Raw genomic sequence first — 12,858 nt, 5'->3', positions numbered from 1 at the left:
CCATACATTTCTTTTAGGGACCATACATTTCTCTTTGCTCAGGGAAGCCCTAGCAACCTGTGTGAATTATAATCACGTCTGTAGATATTGTGTCCCATCTGGTACTGCACACAGTGATCCTCCATTATTTGGAGCCTGCAGAACCTGTTTGGATGGTGTGGTCCCTGGGATAAGCAGTGCTTTTGTGGTTGTGTCATTTACATGTCTCTATTGTGTGTTTTGGGAGAGATGAAATTGGTGGGGAAGTTTTAGGCAGGAACACTTGTTGGATATAAAAGTTCAGCTGTTGCTGGATGTCTTAGCAGACAGAGCTGTCAGTGTAATGGCTTTTCAATGGAGCAATAATAGGACACTGGGGACTAAGATGACCCTTCTGCCATGCACGCTGTGTGTACATGTGATATTTGTATCTACTTGTGTCTATATCTTACACATGAGATTTATGTATTACACACATTTCTATAGGAAGAATGGGCATACCCGGGAGTATGCGCTCATTATACAAAGTGGGAGTTCCAGCATTCCAGCAGAACAATACTCCGGGCAAAGTTGTTGGATTTTGTGCAGTGAAGGTGCATTGGATATTCTGAGGACATTTCAGTTACATTCTGCATAATGTAGCGATTCATAAGAAAGTCTGCTGGGTAAAGGCAGATTCGGTATAACTGAAAAGAATGCCAAAGCTTTCTGTAGGATAAAGCATTTACCACATTGGCAGTTTACATTTAGGTTTCACACAGTTTGAATACAAGGACAGTTAAACCCCAGGGGGCAATCCCTTCCCCCACCATAATGTTACTGTACACAAAATGACTAGTCCTAATTGTATTCCTGTAACACAACATGCAAATCTCAAGGAATAAATCCTAAGGGTAGGGTATGTTGTGGTTTTAGTGATTTGGTTTTTTTTTATTTTTGATGTGACTTTTTGTGACGGAGCCACTGGAAGGCACGTTGCATTTTACTATACGCACAATGATTCATGTTCTCATTCAGATATTTTTTTCTGCACTTGGATAAAACTTTTTTTTCTTTTATCCAATGAAGCAGATTTACTAAACCAATGATGGGCTTGGTATAAAAAATTGATCTGCCTACATGACCAGCTTGTGTTTGATTAAATTAATAATTTGCCTGTTTTTGACATTTTTTTGGAAGTAAAACCAGTTGAAAGCTAAGTTTAGCTAAATTGATATTTTTTGGTGGATTGTGGAGACGTAAATCTGACACATTTGCCCTGATTTATTAAACCTCTCCAAGGCTGGAGAGAATACAGTTTCATCAGTGAAGGTGAGTGATCCAGCAAACCTGGAATGGATTTCCCAAAAGTCTTTAGCTGTTTGTTAGCAAATGTTTTCAATTCTGGACTAGATCCATTCCAGATTTGCTGGATCACCCAGCTTTACTGAGGAAAGTATATTCTCTCCATGGAGAGCTTTCATAAATCAGGGTCATTATTAATATTATTATTAATAATAAACAGGATTTATATAGCCCCAACATATTACGCAGCGCTGTACATTAAATAGCTTTGCATCTGTTACTTTGTTGGTAAATAGATCCCGGGTCTGCACACCTGATGTGTTGATCCTGAGGGGTTCCAGCTCTTCCTGCTGGAATATGTAAAATGTATTTTGTGTTATGGCTGAGCACCAAAGGGAGCTGGAACAGTCAGTTATGGGGTATACCACCGAATACCCGTCCAGGTGGGTCTTAACTGACCTGAGTATTACAAAAGGGAGATATCAATTTTGGACTTTCCAAGACCAGGGTTGCCTCACCCCTGTAGGCTCACCCCAAATATCTCTTTTGGGCAAATTGCCCTTTTAAAATATGTCCAGATTTGATTTAGAACCTGAATCTTTTGAACTTTATTAAATGAAAGCCAGCTCCTACTTAAACCCACTTGATCACTTCTGCTCTGCGGTCCTTGTAAATTCCTTGCCTTGCTTTGCTTGGTGCTTATGGGACTCTGCATCAAGTCTGTAGTAGCAGTTGCAGAGTTCTGAGGTTTCCTACATGAAACCCAACACCAAGAGGTGGCATTAAGTATGGGTATGAAATTCTGTCGAACTAGCAATGCCTGGCTTGCCTTGGCAAGCACAGAGCCTGGGAGATGTTGGCGTGTCTGCTGTAGATGTCTACATATGTCGCTTCCTTACAAGTGTTAAACCATTTCCCATTCAAGAACTGTCAGATCTTTCTATTGCAGGGTAGGGCCAAAGTGCGCAATCTTATCTACAATTACTCAGTCTGACCTGTCTGTTTACTACCTATTACTAAACAGCCTCTATGAATATTGTAACAAGAATGAAAACACTGCTTCTGATAGACACTTTGAGCTTAAGTTAAATTAAAAACACCATTATTCATAATTAATGGTTGGTGCAGAGCAGCTACATGCAAATTGTGACTTCTCTGTAAATGTTAGACTTGGCTCCACCTGCTGCTATGTCCTATATACCCAATGGGGCTGATTTAATAAAGCTCTCCAAGGCTGGAGAGAATAAACTTTCATTAGTGAAGCTGGGTGATCCAGCAAACCTAGATTGCATTTCTTAAACGTAATTTGCTAGTTGTTAGCAAAGGTTTTAAATTCTGGACCAGGTCTATTCCAGGTTTGCTGCATCACCCAGCTTCACTGATGAAAGTGTATCCTCTCCAGCCTTTGAGAGCTTTATTAAATCAAGCTGTAAGGGTCTTCTTCTAATAGACACCTTCATTTACCCAGGAAAATATTTCAGAAGCTTGGGTAGGGGCCAGTCTTGGCTTTTACATTAGATTTGCCAGGAGCTGGCTGTATTCAATAGATCTACAGATTGGTTTACATTGGCAGTACCATCTGCTTTTATAGTTCATCTATGTCTTGGACTTGCAAATCAATATTAGAAATTTAAAGTGTATGTCCAGAAAAAATCATATGCAGTACATCTCTGCAATATAAGCACATTTGGAATGTATTATACCTATAACAAACAAACAGAAAAATACCTGTAGACCAACCAGAAATGCATTGGGCTCTTATGTTTTTATTGTTAGCTGACAACACACAGTTTTTTTTTGTAGAGTAAGTTGTCTTAAATTTTCTTTGTATTTGTCATGGTGGCCGTTGTCACTGACACAGAAAATAATGGCATATCGTACAGCGCTGCATAATATGTTGGCGCTATATAAATCCTGTTTAATAATAATAATAATAATAATATTGTATGTGGCAAATCTTCCTAGGAGAACACTGGCGAGAATTGGCAATTCCTTCTTTTGTGGGGGATATCCTTAAACTTCCCTGAGATTGGAAAATAAAAGAAACCTCCTTTAGAATACACAAATTAAAAACTAGTCTGAATTTACGCCTTTTGTAAAATAATAAAGAAGAGCTTTGTTCATACTTGAATGCTATAATGATGTTTTAGGATTTCTTGTTTTCTATGTGGCTGATATTTTTTGCAATATTGGTATATAGAAGAGAGTATAGAGGTACATTAAGGCTGTAAAGTGTTAACATTTTTGTTGCAGCCGGTGTCAGGCTGACCTTTCATAACATAGTTGTATGTTTAGTGGTGAAAGTATTCCATGCTTCTGTTTCATCACCCGCTCTCTTCACAGGCAAGACAGCAGAACTAAGTGGACCTATTTGTTTGGGAATGAAAGTGCAGCTGGAAGAGTGACACACTCGGACAATATTCTCCACTACATCCCCGGCAAGGTAAGCACTTGTGTCTCCTCATCAATCTGCCATGGCAAAACTGTCTGTGATGACTGATGTACTGGTTCCTAGAAACATCAGACGAGAAAGGGTTAAACGTGTTACTGGATCAGTCTTATCAAACCAGTCTGCTGTGTATGTACATCTGCATGCTTGGAATTTAGGATAGGCTGCCAGTATATTCCTCTTTCCTCTGTATTCCCATGGGAGAGGCTGTGCATGTAAGGATTTGCTAAAACACATACAAAAGGACACACACAGCATATACATTATTCACACAACATATACAGGAGGTTCTCTCGTACTGAATCTTGGTGGCCTAAAGGAAAACCCTACCTGGGAGACATAATTTAGTTCTTCATTGGGGAGTTGCATATAAAACTTTGACCCAAATGTAATATTTGTTATTTATGGTCTGAAAGCAAATTAAAAATTTACTTAGTGTCCATTAACATACGTCTGCTGCTGAGCACATGCATTAATGCAAGATCCATAATGCGCAATAACACTACTGTGCGTTGTGGTGCCCGGTGTCCAAAAAAATTGCGCATGGTCAGCCAATTCATTAGGATGGGTTGCTGTAATTTACCATTTATTACCAATTACCATTCATTAAATAAAATCACATTTGCATGGAGAAGCAGAGGTTACCTTGCTTGGAATCAGCAAGTCAAAGTGAGATTTAGAGATAGGCGAGGTGCAAATCTTGACTTTTCCTGCAAAACTTCATCTTGGTCCCACCTTTTTCTGCTACCTGAGCTTTTCTATTGTTCATGGCCAGGCTTATTAGGTAATAAGGAGGAAATGACAAAGCCCTGTTTTTTTTCCTGAAAGAGCCTTTATCTCTCAATCTACTGATTGTTTTCACCGATTATCTTTGCGTATGCATTTGTCATCGGAAGCTCAAGTTGAATTATTATATTCACTACCATCAATTTCCTGCTAGCTTCTTGTCATTTGCATCTATTGCACTTGGCAAAATATTCAAATCAGCAAAAATTGCAAAGTTTACTATCCAGACCACAAACTTCACTGACAGTGCCTAGCAAATACCCAGTGTGTGAGCTTAAACAAATGTCTTGAAAATGAAAAATGATTTTATAGGAAGCCTTAAATTTGTAGATTGTTTTACCAGTTTTTCCAAGTTATGAATTCTATTAAATAGTGGCTTGAAGATCATGTGTGAACATTTCTTGTTCTCAGTCTCCTTCCAGCTATCCTTTGTTACACCGGCAACCTCCTCGGACACTACTGTTGGGACTTCCAAGCATCCGATTAGCATGGAAAGGCGACTGCATATAGATAGAATTTATATGTATAAATGAAGGATTGACCTCCAAATATCAGAACTTGTCCTAGCTCAGTAACATAATTTGTCCCATATATTGTAGTTACAGCATAGACACAGGCCATTTCTTGTCCTTCGTAAGACTAACCCTATAATACTAATATACATATAATATATGTAAACTAAGGTCAGCACTGGATGCCTACAGCTTATTATTCCAGGGAATTCACCACAAAGCTTGTTTTCATCACACCCTACCACAAAGATTTGAGAAATTGCATCCTATTGTTAGTTTTTGCTGAATCGGTTATTTCAGTCAGTGCGTGTTAAGAAACACGCCTCATTAAACTTCATGTTTCATAAACATATAAAGGAGTAAACATTGTGAAATGGGAAAAAAACAATTGTCCTTATGGAGTTTCTATAGTTTGGGAAAAGTTACAGGTCAGGGGAGGATACAAGATTGTCTGAATTGGAAGCAGTACCAAGAAATCTTTTACATTGACTGGTAAATTTGCAGAACAAAGCAAGTTAAATTTAACAGAAACAAAACATACAATGTGTGGTTTCCAAACAAAAATGACTGACGTATATAAAGCTGTTGTAATGATAGACATTTATGGTCTATATACAAAGAAGGTGGGGGTAAACCAAAAGAATTGCAACCAGTGAATCCATCAGTTCTATCACATATGTAGTCCTTCGGCTTTGGCTTGGCCTAAAGACGAGGGCTAGAAATAGTTGAATGTATGTTGTGCTTGTACACAGATTTCTGACCTGTAACAAGTCTGTAAGATATTAAGTCAGAACTCTTAGGCTGCGTACACACGAGCAATAACTGTCGTGCAGTCCTTAGTCATCGTGCAGTCCTAAGTCGTTGGAAAGGATCGTGAAAGATCCTTTCCAACGACTAAGGACTGCACGATGCATGAACGAGTGCTGTACATACAACACCATTCTACTCTATAGAGAGGGGAGGGGGAGAACGATGGAGCGGTACCCGGCTGCGCTTTCTCCCCCTTCACTTCCATTACAATCATTTGCCATCCATCATCCGTGGATCCTCCAGGACAGTCGTTCAGGTGATGGACGACGAGCCCTGTACACACGCAAGATTCTCATACGATAGCAGCCCTGAGCCGATTATCGGACGAGAACCATTGCAAGTGTGTATGTAGCCTTAGTATGCATACTTGCCAGGACCACTGATTAAAAAAATTTTCAAAGCCATTGACAAGTAAATCTGTACCAAAACTAATGTTATATAGTTGGAAATAAAGCTAATGCAAACATCTGAATGTACAAAGTGACGCATTGTCCCTCAAGGCTCTGCTGTCAATCAGGTCTGCGGTGGTCTGTCCAGAAGAAGTTGTTTGAGGATCTCATACGATCGTTTTTTTAGAATCTCATATGAAAGATGTTGCTGAAAATGTTTTCATTGTTAGACCCTTTTGTAATCCATTACAGTATTGCTCCTTTATGGTGACAATGATACTGCGGCATGCAGGAATTAATCATGCATTTAGTCAATTTGAAAAAGTGGGACCATGTTTTTTGTTTTCATAGCAGAGCTTGCAATATTACACCGAAAACCCCCAAAAAATCATATAACCTTGATTCACACTACTACTCCCATAACACCCATCTCTAAATCACAGCTGCTGCTTAGTCTTCCTATATTTATACATTCTCCTTTCTGATTGTAATCCTATTTTGCAATCTTTAATCCCTGTTGTTTCTTAGATTTGCTATATTGTTCTGTATCTTCTCTTTGTGCATTTTTGCAGACAAGGAGACACCTTATATATCAATTAGTTTTGTGTCTGCCAACACCAGAGCATGTCTGACCACCATGCTGCCATTTATTATCATTGAAAGCACTCTTTGCTCTTTCTTTGTATTTTGTGTGGCTTTTATATTGTAGAGAAGTAGCATTTGTTTGTGTCTGCACACATCAGCTGGCTGGCTCTAACTGGGTCTGTTTAAGCATGACATTAGATCAGCATGTTTTGCAGAGGTTGAATTGATCCTTTGTTTTTCTGATGGCCGCTCTGTACAAATTGGCATTTGTTTGTAAGGTAAACAGCGGTCAGCGATACAACATCTGTATTCGAGCTTGTAGGCCCTTTCCAAAAAGCTGTCCATGCAGCTACCCACGCTGCAGTCACTTAGCCTGGGGGGAAAGTGAAGGGGTCATCACCCAATTTGACCACGACAAGGCTCTCCGTACACAGGGGTGAATTGTTATTAGATCCTAACACATGTATTAGACCAAACACATATGGGCTGAAATGATCATAGCAGATGAACACCATTAGGATATTTCAAGGTGAAAGTTGTTTTTGTAAAATAAAAAAATATATGTTACTAATAATATAGATTCACATTTATCTAAGTGTCTGTTTGTTTGCAGGCATTATGCACGGCATGTTTGGCATCATGTATTTATTCAATCACCTGCAACTAGAAAACTTAAGCGGCAATTGTAATAATTGGAATCCAGCACCTGGCTGGTTTCATGGAATGACTCACTCTGTCTGTACTGCGGTTTCATTGTAATATATCACAAAGTTTTGCTGACCTGGCTGTCTGTGCAGCACACTTTTACTCAAATCTCAATGTAGGCATATCAACACCAACATCCTATAAGGAAGTTGGTTGTTATCTGGAACAACTATGTAGATAATTTCTAATCTGATATGAAGTAAGTTTATAAAGTAACCTACCCTACCTCCAAATCCTTAGTGTTGGTGCCAACCCCCGAATAACAGGTATTGAAAGAATTAAGACAGAAAAGCAGTTTTTTTTCTGAATGATGCCAGCTATGTACTTATTTCTTTTTGACAGGTTAATTGCATTGGCAATTCTCTTACCAAATGCAATATTTGGTCAGAGATTAGGGATCTTCATTGAGATGCAAAAAATGTGCCTTTGGTGTGCAAATAGCACTGACTTTAAATTAAGTCAATCAAACTGTAGATGTATAGTTTGATTGGTCCAATTTTAGGTCAGAGCAATTTGCATACAAACGTTGTTGCATTTTATTAACTATCTATATCCCAGATCTGCCTATCATGCAGAGCTGTCAGGGCCTGCTGGAAATTCTTCCTTTGTTTTCATAGAAATTATTTTGGGAAATTAACGTAAAAGGGTTTTTGCCATTTCTTGTTTGGCAGTGGAATGTTGGAGCATGTTGGAAACGTTTTATTACTTACTTCTGGTATCTGGTGCTTTATATATGCCTGGTTATATATCTGGCGTTTTACCTGCCTGGTTATCTACACACCCTGATGCAGATTGTGTTGAGATGTAAATAAACCAAATAAATCTTTGCACTTCTGCAGCACCTGCAAGACTTAAAATTATAAGATTTCTTGTGCCCGAATACATTAACACATCACATAAAGGTGATCATTTATTTTGTGGCACTCCATCCTCCCCCTATTAAAGCATACCTCTATTCAAGAATTTTAATGTTTATATATGTATAACAGACCCCCCCATGCTGCTTTCATTGTTGGGGAAAAATAAGGTATCAGTGTAAACCTTCTACCAAATCGGAATTGTGGGCATACATAAAACGTATTTGGGAGTTGATTGTAGGCACAACTTCCTTTTAGTTGCTCAGCCCTTCCCCAAAAACACCTAGGTGTTTTATAATTATTCCACAAACCAGATTAGTGAGTTTATTTTTAATTGAAGGCACTCCTATTCTTGTGCAAATTAAAATCCCTTTAGCAGATGCTTTCATGGGCAGCCAAAGAAGGCTGATTTTACTTATTTGTTATGCAACACACAGCTGGGAGGATGGGGTGTCCTTGTTACTTGCTGGCTGTGACATCATCGAGGATCATTTTTTCCCACCAGGGCAGAAGATCTGTTTAGTCATCTACCTGTCATACAAAGGAGTGACATGAGAACTTACCTGTATGTCTGCAGGGGTCACTCACCTCTACTATACGGAACTGATTCATTGCTCTGGAAAGATCCTGTTTCCAGTGTGACTTTGGGTGATCGAATGTTCTGTGTATTCCATGAAATTTAATCACAGGGGCTTTTAGAAGAAAGGGTGTGAAACACAAGCATGTTACAACGCCCTTTTCCAATAACTCCCTGGAAAATAGAAAAATGAAGGCACAAATCAAAATGTGAAGCTTTGAAAGCAAGTTGTAAACTGCACATGGGATACAAGGGCAAAATGACTTCACAATGGGCTGGGCCGTATTTTAGAGGAATCATTCTTCCTTAGACCTGCTGTAATCAATCCATCTTTTTTTTTACCAATGTGTCCGATTCAGCAATCGTGTGAATTATCAGCTTGTTCAAATGCCTTAAGGCTCATCCATACCTCAGATAGATGTCAGATGATTAATCTTTTGTGATCATCTCCTGTGACAGATGAATGAACGAGTGTTGTACACACAGCACCATTTTGTTTTTTGGGGGATGAGCGGCATCCTGCTGTGCTATCCTATGGAAAATCTTTCATTTGTTCTGAGAATCATTTTCTGATTGGATGTAGTGGATCATATATCTACATCTTAGGCTGTACACATGTGCAATAATTGTCACGATCCTTTCCAACACCAAACGACTGCACGATGCATGAACAAGCAGTATACATACAGTGCCGTTCTGCTCTATGGAGAAGGGAGAACGACGGAGCGGCACCCCGCTGCTCTCTCTCCCTCTTCAATTCCATTACAATCACTCGTCGTTCATTGTCTGTGGATCAGTCAGGACGGTCATTCAGAAGATGGATGACGAGCACTCTACACACGCAAGATTCTCATCCGATATCAGCCCTGATACGATTATCAGATGAGAACCATTGCATGTGTGTACCTAGCCTTAAAACTTGGGTACCTTCTATCAATATTTACCAACAATTCTGTTCTACCCACAGTCAATAAAAACCCAAAAAATGAGTCTCCTAAAATCATCCAGTTGAATTCCCTCAGATCTGATTGTGTTTTTTTTGGCTCATAAGTAAAAATTTACCCATGTGTACTACCAGTCAGCGAATTATTTTTTTGTATTCAGGCCCCAGTCTGCACAAAAGTAGTATATTGTAACCAGTGTTCAACCCAGCCATTTATTTTCAAGCTGGGTGGGAAGAAATTGTAGGCGGGTGGCAGCCCCTGTATTGTGACCCAACTCTTCTGTAACCACCTAAAAATAGCCGGGTGGATATTGAAAAGTGTCGGGTGGTGCGCCCGGCTAAAAAGGGCCAGGGGAGATCACTGATTGTAACTAGGTCGAGCAACGGAATAATTGGATTTGCCAGATCCCTACCTATATACATGATAATCACTAATATACTTAAAGATCCAAGATAGCAGTAGGGGTCTCTGATCATAATATAATTGACTTGTTAAATAAATGTTCTTTAGACATGTTATCAAATCTGACTAACAACCCCCTCTGTCTTTTAGTAAGTTTTAGGTTTCATATAGACAGACCTATCTCTCAGGGCCCATTAATGCAACAAATGTTATGTATAGTCACTCTTGGTGTCATTCTCCCCAATCTGAGTGGCACCCCAACACATTAAGGCAATTTAGCTCAACACGTGTTGTAGCGAACCACAATGTATGGAAGTGCACTGCAGGATATTGTATTGATCTGAACCCTAGAGATACAGTCTGATATGCTCTCTTTATGAAGGCTAGAATTGTTTTCATTTTTGTTTGTTTGTGCACCCTCCATTTTCTTTTTCTGAAGTATAACCTAAGCATATACATACATATACACACACACTTAGTTCATCAGGTCAGCCTGACAAAGATGGTGGATCTCTCAACATACATACAGTCAGGCTAATATGTCTTGACAGATGCATCCTAATTCCATGTGGCGCCCAGTGATCAAACTTGTGTCAGCAGGTGTTTAGCAGCTTGGCTTTGTAGTAATCATTGGGTGTAATGTATATGCTGTGGGGTCATTCCTGACAAAGGCTGCACAGTCTGCACCGTCTGAACACCAATCCATGTTCACTACAGCCTGTGCTCACCCAGAGTTTCTAACCTAACCCATAAAGGTTCTTTCACATCTATACTCGACATTGATCACTTGATCAAATTTAGAACTAATGTATCATCGATTTAACAGAATGTTCATATTGAGTGCCTGGTCAAATGGGAAAATTGACCCATGTGGCCAGCTTTAGTTACCTATTCTGTACGGTGTTTCCCAATGTTCCATTCCCCAGCTGTTTCCGGACAAATACCAGAGTGACTCCAGCACATGATCAACCGAAGTGTTAGACTAATCAGTTTTATTTGAAGTTAGGCCTGAGCAGGGTTTATGGTAGTAGGGGCACCTTTTGTTTTTCCACTGCCTGTGTAACTTTCCTGCTGGCTCCAACCTGGCTGCGTTTAATGTGTCAGAGGGCCAGTTTCCTTCCACTTGTCACTTTCTTTTTTAACTAAAAGTGTTTAGTTCATTTGCACAATTAGCACATAGGTAAAATCATAGTTTTCACACCATAGTGAATCTGTACCTGGGGACATAAGATAGCTGCACCATAATAAAAAGAAATTCTTATACGTTTGTTACCTTGTTCTTGCCAAGCCATGACCGTAGTAAAAATCTGCATTCTCTTTGATAGATATATTTACATAAGCTGCATATACACATTAGATAATTGTTGTGAAAAGAAACTTTTTTTCAATTACGTAAAGTATTTGTAAAAATCTTGATAATTATTTAATCTCTTTATCCTATTTGTTGTCCTTGACTTGTCCTTTAGGACGGGCCAGCAGTCACACTTTCGTGTTGCCATTAGCTTGGGACTAATGTCCATTTTGTTTACCTTGCTCCCATCTGAACATGTGTAATAAGCATTAGAAGTCTCCCTGCTGAGCACACTCAATGCTGGACATTATAGATATTTTTGGGCAGGTGGGATTTGTTTGATTGATTGGGTAATATATTTAGGATGATTGGCTGTGATTTCATTTACATGCCAATTACATGAATGTCTCAAGTTAATCACAATATTATTATTAGCAGGTAGAAGACACGTGTCTTTGTATATATGTATATATATATATATATATATATATATATATATATATATATATATATATATATTAGAACAGACTATTCCATCTCTGGCAAAAAAACTATAAACTACAATACTCCTGCCCACTTTTATCTAACCCATATTAATCATTTTTATTTTATTATTCATACTAGGTTTCTTTTTAAGGAAAATATACTCACCAAATTCTGCTGCCCAGACCTCTTGACAACCCCACTTCAGGGTGCAGGGCACCACTAATTCTGCACTGTAAAAAACTCTGCACCATATAGTATCACCTTTATTATTAATATTATTATTAATAAACAGTATTTTATAGCACCAAAATATTATGCAGCGCTGATCATTAAATAGGGGTTGCAAATGACAGATGAATACAGATAGTGACACAGGAGGAGAAAGGGACCCTGCCCCCAAGAGCTTACAATCTAGAAGGTGGGGGAAGTATCACACAATAGGAGGGGGGATTGCACTGATGTTGGTGGTTTTTCATCTATTTCTTGGTTCCTATATAACCCCACCACTGGACAACTAATAGGAAGTTGTTGCCTTGACAAAGAAACTAATTCCATGCATGGAATCACAGGAAGACCGCAAGTTAACTTTTCTCTTAAATTTTTTGTGTGTTTTCATTTCATAGGATGTATGCAAGGTTATTTAGATTAGTCATCCTTGTAGTACTTTTTGGTAATGACATACAATGGAGAGTTGGGAATTCCTTGGTGGGGTGGGCTGCTTCATTCCAGTTCCACATTCCATTATGCAGCTGATCCTCTAGCTGTAGCCAAATCTTAGCTTGAGCTTGGGGAACCTGAATGA

At 38.9% G+C, this 12,858-nt stretch overlaps 1 protein-coding gene across 1 annotated transcript in view; it reads left to right on the top strand.

Moving 5' to 3' along the window:
- Positions 1–12,858, top strand: part of PLEKHN1 (pleckstrin homology domain containing N1) — a 37,278-nt gene that overhangs the window by 1,629 nt on the left and 22,791 nt on the right. Inside the window, exon 2 of the mRNA XM_072426370.1 lies at positions 3,607–3,706. Coding sequence (XP_072282471.1) covers positions 3,607–3,706 — 100 coding nt within the window. The remainder of the gene's footprint in view (positions 1–3,606; positions 3,707–12,858) is intronic.

The sequence above is a fragment of the Pyxicephalus adspersus genome, chromosome 11 (assembly GCF_032062135.1).
Source record: "Pyxicephalus adspersus chromosome 11, UCB_Pads_2.0, whole genome shotgun sequence".
Classification (NCBI taxonomy): domain Eukaryota; kingdom Metazoa; phylum Chordata; class Amphibia; order Anura; family Pyxicephalidae; genus Pyxicephalus; species Pyxicephalus adspersus.
The sequence above is the reverse complement of the archived record's forward strand: the minus strand, read 5'-3'. Positions and strand labels throughout refer to the sequence as shown.